Source organism: Nelumbo lutea, chromosome 1 (genome assembly GCF_056320005.1).
Source record: "Nelumbo lutea isolate HS-2025 chromosome 1, American lotus-T2T, whole genome shotgun sequence".
NCBI lineage: Eukaryota > Viridiplantae > Streptophyta > Magnoliopsida > Proteales > Nelumbonaceae > Nelumbo > Nelumbo lutea.
The window spans coordinates 112,047,850-112,059,174 of record NC_142684.1 but is presented as its reverse complement, the minus strand read 5'-3'; the positions used below and the strand labels follow the sequence as shown (position 1 = coordinate 112,059,174).

The 11,325-nt window shown below is 37.8% G+C and overlaps 1 protein-coding gene across 1 annotated transcript; it reads left to right on the top strand.

The window, feature by feature from the left end:
* The first annotated feature begins 307 nt into the window (after positions 1-307).
* LOC148876834 (uncharacterized) lies at positions 308-3,066 on the top strand. The gene is made up of 3 exons (XM_088972991.1): positions 308-1,576; positions 2,280-2,355; positions 2,672-3,066. Exons 1-3 carry the CDS (start codon positions 1,253-1,255, stop codon positions 2,791-2,793), a joined length of 522 nt encoding a protein of 173 aa, XP_088829117.1. The 5' UTR covers positions 308-1,252; the 3' UTR covers positions 2,794-3,066.
* Positions 3,067-11,325: the final 8,259 nt, after the last annotated feature.

Below are 11,325 nucleotides of genomic sequence, written 5' to 3'. Positions count from 1 at the left end.
ATAAAAGCTGGTACCCAGCTTCCGAGAATAAGTTTTACTTACTACGAAACAATCATCATCTTAATAAACTTTTTTACGTCATTTGCTGGTAGAATTTTACAGTCTTGATTTTTGCTCTGGTGGAGAACCCTAGATGGCACCCATTAATGGTGGACGTGAGCTCGTGATCATGGTATGCAGCTACGAGTTGAATCATGAATGAGATGGGGTGGGGGGGTTAAATATCTGCGTCAATAATTCATGGATTACGTTTAACTGTAGAGAAAGAGAATGTTTATATAAGCCAGCCTTGCAAGCTGTGGCGATTAGTTCTATTTTGTTTTCATTAATTGTTTTTTAGCAGCGGCCAGCGGGTCACGTGAATTGAGCATCTTCGTAGACGAAAATACCCTTCAACATTGTGGTTGTGGGGGAAGCAACTCTGAATTCCCTGAGCTGGCTGTCTTCCGTCTGAGAAACTACTGAGAAGTAGTGAGAACTGATCAGAACGTACGTACGTGCAGCCTTGGAGGAGGTGGTGGTGGTGGGCCGGAACTCGCCGGCAACATGGAGCTGTGGGCTGCAGCTCTGCCCCCCTGTTGTAACCGAATCTTACCCTCTGTAACTCCATTTATTGCTCTGATCAGCTTCTTAACTGAATCCTCGATCTTTTTTTTTTTTCCCTTTCTACTTTTGTATTCGTTTTTTACCATCACTTTCTCACTCTTTTGCACTTGATGAAAGCAAGTAACTTCTGTGTTCTTCTCATTTACTCCAAAAAATTCCCTTCACCAAAATACCCTTCTCCCTGCATCATCCACCCTGATTAAGCTAGCTTGAAAATCTGGACTTTACTCCATTACTATTTACTACTAGAACCAGAAGTTCATCTAGTTACAGCCACGTGCATGGTTATTACCAACCAGACTTTTATCCGAGGCATACTACTCCTTTGGACGATATGTTTTGTGTAACTGTGTATAGTGGCTTGTTTGTCTTGTTATAACCTTTGAAGCTTGAATCGTCAGGAAAGGTAAGGGCATTTTAGTCTTTTAGACAAAGACAAATCGGAGTTTTAACTCTGGCCGTGCTTTTTTTTTTTTTTTTGGGGGGGGGGGTTATATATCTATGCCAGATAAATCCGCCACCCGAGTTAGCTAGATCATAAAGGATGCATGTTACTTCATTTCTTCTATTCACCCACCTCTCTACTCTTCTTGCTTAGCAGTTAGCAGTGCACTTCTCTGTCTATCTGTCTGTCAGAGTTTCAGCCATGAATGTGAAGACGAGAAAGAAGATGAGGGGTTTCATGTGCCAATCTCCAGGGGCGACGGCGGTGTGTATCCCCGGCGACCCACGATCAGTGGTCGTGCCAAGGAGGCCGGCCGGCAGATCTTCGGTAGACCATTCCCTGTTGATCAACTCCAAATACTCTCGTCTCATTGAGTCTCGTAAACTCCCTTTAGGTGTTGACAACAGACCAGCACCACCGTTGTCACTGTCATCGTCCATCCAGAGGGAACGAGAGCTAGAACGAAAGTCCTCCAACGCATGCTCCTTATCCACTGCACTGACTTCCTCCGATCAAGTGTTTCAGGTCTGAATTCATAACAATCATTAAACATAAACCTTTGTTTCTCTTTCTCCCCCCTTTTTTTTCTTTTTCTTTAACCCTAGGGGAGAGCTACTGAGCTAGCTATGCGACCATAATGAAGTCACGGGTTGGATTCTTCCATCCACGCGACTACCCATGTCGTCAATTCCGATCACAGAAGCTAACTAGATTTAATTGATGAAATGTATTATTCTCTTCTGATGAAGAAAATAAACAAAATAAAAGGAATATTCTGCCTTTTCTGTCTTCTTTCTTTACAAGGGGTTTGTTTGTAGCTCGTAGTTAGCAATTTCAGAATCCTAAGTCATGTAGTAAGACTTGTCTTATCCCATAAATCATGATACGTGGCTTACATCCATGTATCTATCTATCCTGCACATTTAAACACTCAACAATCTCTCTCTCTTTCTCCTCAAAAGCTTAATTAATTAAATTAAGAATTCTTTTATTAGGTGGGGTATGTGAATGTGATTTTCTGTTCATGGTTTGCCATATTGATCACATCACTGACCAGAGAAGGGAAAAGGAAAATGCTACTCAAAGAAAGAAAGAAATATATGAAGATGGAAAAGAAAAGAAGAATTGATTAATTTTCCATTTATGTTATATATATATATATATATATATATATATATATATCTTAACTACACACATATTGTTCTTATTCAATATGACATGGGTCCAGGTGGTTGTTATGAGAGTTTCTCTTCATTGTCAAGGTTGCGCTGGCAAAGTGAAGAAACATTTATCCAAGATGGAAGGTAATACTTGTTTCCCCACCAAAAGTGGGTTGATCTCATGTAGTGCATTTGCATTTATCAGTTTTGTATCAGGAACATGTATAAGATAAGATCATTACCCAATCAATGGTGAACTTCACTGCCTAGTACCTACTAATATTGATGGGTGGATCAGATGTGGGCCTCACCACTGGTCATATGTGACCAACTGCCCATGCAGTGTACAAACAAAATAATGAACAGCTTTACCCAGGACCCAACTGTCCTTCTGTTTCTCTCTCTTTGGTCATGCCCATTAACTAATGTTTGGTCTGTTGTTTTTGTGTTGTGATGAAAGGAGTGACATCCTTCAGCATAGATCTGGAGTCCAAGAGGGTAACTGTAATGGGGCACGTCTCACCTGCCGGAGTTCTGGAGAGCGTATCAAAGGTGAAGAAGGCGGAGTTCTGGACCTGCTGAAAGGGATAGAGACTTGTTGCCTTAGCATCAAACAGTGCCAAAGAGAAGAAGAAGAAGCCTGCAGGAAATTTGTTTTTATCTGTATTGGTTGGGTAAGTTTTTTTTTTTCTTCTTTTTAAAAAGTATGATAGTCCAACGATTGGAGGCTGATGGTTGGTTGGGAGGTGAAGCAGTGGGGATGAGGATGTGTAGTTGATGGAGGTGTTTGCATCTTTTGGCTATTGTGTATGGGATTGGTTTGTTTTAATAGTTGACAATGACTTACTTGATTTATTTTTATTTCTTTATTTACATTTTGTATATTCTATGCACACTACTGTTGAATGTTGACAACCTACTCGCTAGTGATTAGTGAAGCATGGAGTTACGGTTTTGCTTTTGGGGTGGCAATGGGTAGCTACTCAGAACAGAAGTCAGAACTATATATCCGTTAATCCCCAGCAGTTCCTTGCTTGAAACCGTCCATGCACAAGCGGCAGCAGGCGCCAAACCCTCTTTGGATCTCTGCCTGCCGGCTGCCGGCGGTGTGTACTAGCCTCGGCCAGTGGCCACTTTCAGTTGTCGATTGCTCAATTAATTGATGATGAGTACTCTACTCGAGGTCCCAGCCGGGGCGCAGACATGAAGCCAAAAGGGTTGGACCCAAACAGCTATCACGCCCATTACTACTGCCGGCAATTCTTGGCTCGGCTGGACAACTGAACCAGCTCAAACCTGTTCGGTTATTAATTTGCGTTGAGAAGATTTTTCTTTGGGTACCAAACTCTTATTTATTTGAGGCTTTGAGCAAGCTTTTTTTTTTTTTTTTTTTTGCTGTAACATTGTGTAATTTCAAGTAGTGGATTCCACAACTTTCACTACCGATGGATTTACACAGCATTCCAGATATGTAAAATAAAATACATGGATCTGTGAGGAATATATAAGAGAAAATTAAAGGAACATTTCTTTTAATTCTTTTATCTATCTACTGTGCACCGGATTATCTATTTATACATAATCGAAATGGGATGCGTTGGTACTTGGTAAATGGGCAAATGAAAAATCAATACTCAGTTGAACGGTGTGTAGAGCTCCCACAAATTGCACGCAGTAAATAAACCCAGAAATGAATAATCCTTTACATAGTGAATTTATGCAAAGATTAATTGCAGAACCTGTTTGAAGTTTGAACTTCAACGACAACAATATTATGAGTCAGTGCTGCTCTTTCTACGAACAAAGGAATTTATTTACACTTCATTCATGTTGTTGGTGAGACCCATGCATGCATTGAAAAGACACAGTGAAGGACAAATTGGCCGGACAAGTTTTTTTTTGGGAACATTTATTAAAGTAAGTGCATTTATCCATATTCTTTTATTTATGAGGTAAATAATGCAATGATACCCAGGATATAGGTATCATTTTGTTGGGTAAGTGATACCCAGGAAAATAAACTTTCTCCGGTCTCCACATAAAACTGAAAAAAGAACATGGTATTCTTGGTCAATGGGAACCAAAATCCCATTAACCAACTTTCCCCCCTCTCCAAATCCAGAAAAAGAACACCCCCTTAGGGTAAAAATTAAGGGATTCAAGAGTTGTGTGAATTAGTAAATTGGTCACTTTTCTAGTACTACTCCATGTTTTTTTTTTTTTGGGATTGTAAGTTATAAGAGAAACTTTTGGGCCTTAATATCAATAAAAATAAGGGATTTTTGGACTGCACTCCCCCTCAGAAAACTATTTTACAGCCCCCTCCTAGTCTATTAGTAACCCCTCCCTATAAACCACATACTGTCTGTGAATTTGGCATCAATCCACGGGCAGGATTCAGTCCACCCCTAGGTGGATTGAATCATAAAAACCCCTAAAAATAATACTTTTAATATAATTTCTAAAATAATTTAACTTTTTAAAAAATATACTAAATAAGGACAAAAACACTATTCATCTTCTTCCTCCTACAAACCATCCATCATTGTCGCCGCCTCCGCCTCTGCCCTAACCCTGCAAATCTCAATGACTACCATCCACCAACGTCACCACCGCCGCCGCCCCCTTTGCCTCTGTCCACCTCCGGCAACGCCAATCAAACGACATGAGGTGGCTGGCGGTGTTGCTGAAGGTTTGCAGAGGCGTTGTCGGAGGCGACGCTGGAGGATGGTCATTGAGGTTTACAGGGTTGGGTTGGGGCAGAAGTGGTTTGGAAGAGGAAGAAGATGAACAATGTTTTTTCCCTTATTTGATATATTTTTAAAAAAGTTAACATGTTTTAGAAATTATATTAAAAGTATTATTTTTATTGATATTAGGGCTCAAAAGTTGCCCTTATCAGCTTTAATCCCTTTTTCAAGTAGGGCAATAGAGTAGTCTTGGGTCCCGTAATTATATAATATAAATAAAATGATAAATATATAGATTTTACTATTTTATTTTAGAAGATTGGAACTCGCTATCCTAGCCATTAGACCATGTGATTTATTGTATTTAATTAGCTAGATAAAGGGTTTCTCTAAAGTTGGGATTGAATAATAGGTTAGAATTTGAGAGCATCGAGTTTGGTTCAGATAATGAGATTAAGGTTTTGTTTGGTAGTATTTCCATCTATTTCTTTTCTTTTAGAAATTCCTATTCCAGAACAAGAATTTTATTTCTTACCCTTCAAGAGTAATAGATACATTTGGCAAATTGTTCTTCGAGAACGTTTTTTTTTTTTTTTTTTTGTTTTACAAGAACAGAAATAATGTTTGGATAATGAAACTATTTCTTAACATTAGTTTTGCAAATCCACCCACACTAAGCCTAAAATTAACCATAAAAAACATATATCGTTGTCATAGCAATGTCTTCACATTGTTCCATCTGATTTGCATCATCTTGTTTTAGTCATTATAACCAAACTTTCAATTTATAATAAAAAAATGAGATCTGAAATTCTCACCAGCTGAAATCAACTTTCAATCATGATGGGTGTGGGAGCTCTGAAATCAACAAACATCCCATTTCATTATATAGTGGAGTTTGTTTTTTGTATGCAACTTAATCCATTAAACGAAAAAAAAAATCAACAAATACCAGACTTGTTTTTTGTATGTAACTTAATCCATCAAATTAAAAACTTTAACCTTTGGCTTCTTTATTTGGTACCAATACTAGACTTGCTTCTTTGATATGAGTTGTTGATTCCCAATAGTTTCCCTATGTTTTCATTCATATAGATATGCTAATTCAATTCCTTTATTATTTTATCTATTTTTATTTTTATTTTCAAATTTAAAATGTTCATCCTTCATCAAATTAGTAATAGAATACATAACAAAAGGCATAACAATCCAACACATGGACAAAGGTTCATAACACATAACAAAGGACAATCTTCATGATATTCAACATATAACAAAAGACATAACAAAACACAATGATGGAATTAGAGAAGAAACTCCACCCATTCAGCATAACATATAACCACCGATGGGATTAGAGAAGAAACCACACCCATTTGGCATAACATATAACAAATGCAAACAAAATAATATAAGAAAAATGATTTCAAATATTATCGGTTAGAGAATGTTTAAATTTCATATTTGCAGTGGGAGCAAAAACGATTTCGGGTGAACTTGGCCGGAGAAAATGTGAGTTTAAAATAGAGCACACGATACAAAACCAGGTATAGTGACGAGACAACATACTTGTTGACGAGTTTAAAATGTTGTAACGGCAAGTTGGAGGAATTCACTATCAAACGAAAATGTTTGGTAGGGCTTCTTTCTATCATTTAGTATAAAATAACCAAAATACCCCTTCTCTTTCATGGGAGTCATTAACACGCGTTCGTTAATAGGGATTAACGTCCTAGGAACCCTACGTTCCCTAGGAATGCGTTCTTTTGGGAGCACGCCGATTTTTCACTCCCAAAGAACGGATTCTGTGGGTGTTGTTCTCATGCGAGAACACCCTTTTTTTTTTTTGTTTTTCTTGTGCCAAACATGTTTCTGCTCTATGAGAACACTGGGAATGCATGAACGTTATCGTGGAACGTTGCCAAACATGGCCACAGATAATTAAGGGGTGTTCCTCATTGTCAATGATTTTATTTCCTAAAACAAAATCAACTACCAAATCAGTAAAAGGCTGTATACTATGAGAGAATTTTGATGGGCTGTACATCTTCTGTCATCCAAACACAATACATACAGCCCCGTTAGCGCCCACTTTACATGTAGGGGTGTCAATGGACAAGATTTGGGTTGGACTGAATCAAAACCAATCTCAATGGATTGGACAGAATCTAATTAAGACATATTGAATTGGACCAGTCCAGACTTAGTAGGTAAAAATATTTATTGGATTGGATTAGACTCAATTCATCTATGATGGATTTACATTGGACTGGGTCAGGTTGAACTAATATCTGGTCCATTAACAAAAGATAAGAGTAAGGGTGTCAACTAACCAGATTTGGATTGAACACAATCTAAATATAAACCAAATTGAAGTTGGACAGTCCAATAAAATATTAAATTGGACCAATCCAATCTAGAATATTTATTGGATTGGATTTTAGACGTAACCCATCTGTAATAGACTCATATTGTACTGGATGAGGTTGGACCAATATTTGATCCATTGACATCCCTATTTACATGCAATACACGGCCATAATTAATAGAACACCAATTTGTAGGTGGGAATGCAAATCAAGTTAAAAATGCAATTAATTCTCGATTTCCGTTATTCTTCATATATATTTTTTGACGTCACCATTATTCTTCATATTTAGTACAATGCTAATAGTTATACATAAATAAATAATAAGGGTTACAGACTTGGCCATTGGCCATAATGGAGTGTTCACTTTTAGTACAGACTCGGAGCCACAATATTATAGTGCAGGGCTAAAACCAAGAATTTGGGCGACAATGATGCAGTGGATGACATCTAAGGCTTTAATTTCATTGTTTTAGTGCATCACTATGACATTATCCTAGAAAAAGTGGTTTGCTAGCAAAATTGGCCAACGTAGTTCCCAATTTGGTCAAGTCCCACTCCTTTATCTTGAGATCAACCGATCATAAGGAAAAGTAAAAAAGTAAGTTTGGTTTTTCATCTAGAAAGCAACATTAGGTGGAATTTGGGAGTGCTTATTTGAAAAATAAGTATTTATTCTAATAACCATTCATGAGTTTTTGGTGAAAATGCACTTATTTCAAACAGGGATAGTATAGGTATTTTCAAAATGAGTGATAGGCTAAGATAGGCCAAAAAGAAATAAGAATTCTTGAATAAGCACTTGAAAGGTAAGCCCAAAATTTGAGTTTTTTGAATAATCACTTAATCAGGACTTATTTTCCAAACATAAATATGCATTTATTGATGTAGTCCCAGCTCAAAATAAGTGCTTATTTCAAATAACCCATTATTTTTAAACACTCCCAAAATTGGCCTTAATTTGATAATTATCACTTATAAGTGAGATACATATGTTATGTTATGTAAAAGAGACACATTGTTTTTTCCTTTTCACTGATGATAGTTAATGTGATAATCACTTTTGAAGAAGTAATTCATAGTGACTTATTTACTAACCAAACACCAGTACCCAAATTTATCCTAGATAAGAATAAGACATAAAGGAAGCAACATCCATTTTGCACGAAACCCTAAGTTAATGTTTTATCCTCTTGCCATTTAAGGACTTCTTGACCCAGTGAAAGTTAAAACTAAAAGATGTGTCATTGCTCTACCCATGGATTGGGGGGTAGAAATACAAGATTTTTCCACGATACCATTATCAGAAATAGAGCAAAAAATAGAATTTTCAAATTAAAAAATTATTCAGGTGAGTGGATAGAAGGGGGAGCAAATTGCAAATATTATTAATGATCATTTTGAAGATATCCTCTTTTATTCTAGTACTCCTCAAATAGAACCAGCCCTGGAATCCCTCCATCCAAAGGTTGGAGTTGAGGAAAATGATGATACCCAAAAACCTGTTTCTATAGAAGATATTGAAGCTGCTCTTTTTCAAATGGCCCCTTTGAAAGGTCCCAGGCCCGGATGGCTATCCCAATATCTTCTTCCAAAAGTATTGGAGCATAGTCAAAGAGGATGTGGTGAAGGAAGTTTTGACCATCTTCTCTGAGGGTACCTTAAACTGGAGACAAAATCAAACATTCATGGTTCTAATTCCTAACGTCAAGCACCTTGAGTCCTCGACACACTTTAGGCCAATTAGATTGTGCAACATAGTTTATGAAATTATTGGAAAAATTCTAGCTAACAAACTAAAGCCAATCATAGAGAAGATCATCTCACAGAATCAGAGTGCTTTCCTGTCTGGAAGAGCTAGCTATCTCTGATAATATCCTTCTGGCCCCATGGAATCATCCATTTTATGCAACATTCCAAGTCCAAGAAAGGCTTTATGGCAGTTAAATTAGAATGAACAAGGCTTATGAGAGAGTAGAATGGACCTTTTTGGAAAAGACAATAAGAAAATTGGGTTTTGGGAAAAATGGATAGGGTGGATCATGACATGTGTCTCCACAGTGCCTTATAGAATTTTGATAAATGGGTCCCCCTCCAAAAGGATCTTTCCAAAAAGAGACCTCAGGCAAGGGATACAACCTCACCCTATCTTTTCTTGATTTGCTCTGATGTGTTCTATGCTATTCTCAATAAATTGGTTTAAGATAAAATGATGTTTGGCTTAGAAGTGTGTGCTCCAGTGATTTCCCACTTATTTTTTGTAGATGATAGCGTTATCTTCTCCTCAACAGATCTCAAAGAAGTTGGTTCCCTCCTACAGGCTATCTTAGTCTATGAGCAATCATTTGGACAAAAGGTAAACTATAACAAATCAAAGGTACTCTTTAGTAAAAACTTGCATCCAAAACTTCAAAGAGTCTTATCAACAGGTTTGTATATTAAAAAAGTAGACAAGCCTTCTATCTATTTGGGGTCTCAATCTTTAATTCCTAGAAGAAAGTGGCATCTCTCCTTACCCAAAGAGTGGCCTCTAAGGTCCTAGGCCGGAAGGAATCCTTACTTTTCCAAGCTGGGAAATAGATACTCTTAAAGTCAGTAATCATTGCTATTCCTACTTATAGCATGTCTTGCTTTCTCCTGCCAAAATCAATTTGCTCCACCCTCCAAAAACTTCAAACGGAATTTCTAGTGGGAAAATACCCAGAGTAAGAGAAAGCTAAATTGGATAGCCTGGAATGAAATTATTAAGAGTAAAGGAGATGGTGGTTTAGGGGTAAGGGATCCTTAGATATTTAATCTAGCCCTCTTAGCTATGCTTGCTTGGAGGCTTTGTGAGGACTCTCAAAGCTTATGGGCTAGAACCTTGAAATCTAGATACTACACCAATACCCACTTTCTTCAAGCAAAATATAGATTTAATCAATCATGAGGCTGGAGGGGTGTGTTGGAGGGTAGGAAACTCATTCTTCTTGGAGGGTGTTGGAAGGCCAATGTAGGATCAAATACCAATATTTGGTCTGATCCACGGATTCCGGATCTTGAAAACTTTAAGCCGATGGGACTTAGGATTAGAGATACTCAAAATGCTACAGTTTGCTCCTTGATTGATCCGGAGAGAAGGTGCTGGAACATGGAGAGAATCCAGAATCTCTTTCCTGAAGCTATTGTTAAAAAGATATGTAGCATCAGTCTGGCTACTAATGAGTGGGAAGACAAATTTATTTGGACCCCAACTCCGACAGGAAAATTCTCTATAAAGTCAGCTTATCAGCTGGCTGCCAATGTTAATCACCAATCCTTAATCTCTACAAGGAGAGGATCCCTCCCAAAAGATGTTTGGAATCTGATTTGGAAGCTTCTTATTGAGCCTAAGATCAGACACTTCATATGGAGGTGTTGTTCTAATGGGCTGCCTGTGAGAGAGAAGTTAGAGAAAAGAAAGGTTGTAAGCTCTGTTGAGTGTCATAGATATGGTGAGGCGAAGGAAACCCCTGTGTACTAAACCTAGATGTGCGTGGTTTGGTTCAAGGATAGGTCTAAGGACTGATTCAATTGATCAAAATGAAGAGTTCAGTAGTTGGTTTCTGAAATCCATCTCTCAGAATGGGAAGCTTGTTACTGAAACTGCTGCTTAAGTGGCTATTTGTCTGTGGATTATTTGGAAGGACAGAAACTCCTTCTACTTTGAGAATACTGACTTAAATCCTTTTGTGGTTATATCAAACGTGAACAGGTCGATAGCAGAGATATTTCAGCCATCGCCTCCGGGATTCAGATTGGAAAGCTGTTCTAGATCTCAGGTAGCTCCAAGCTCTCAGTTTTTGTGGTTACCTCCAGCTCAGGGTGTTCTAAAAGTCAACGTTGATAGAGGCCTCTGTGAAGGCTGTCCATTGAAATTTATTTGGGTCCTGCGAGAAGCCAATGTAGCAGCTCACAATATTGCATCTGCTGGTCTCAGTTCATCATTCTTGTTCCTGGACTGGTTCTCGTCCATTGAAATCCCAGTTTTAAGAGCTTTCTGTAGTGTGTTTCTATTGTGCTTTTGTTTCTTTGTTG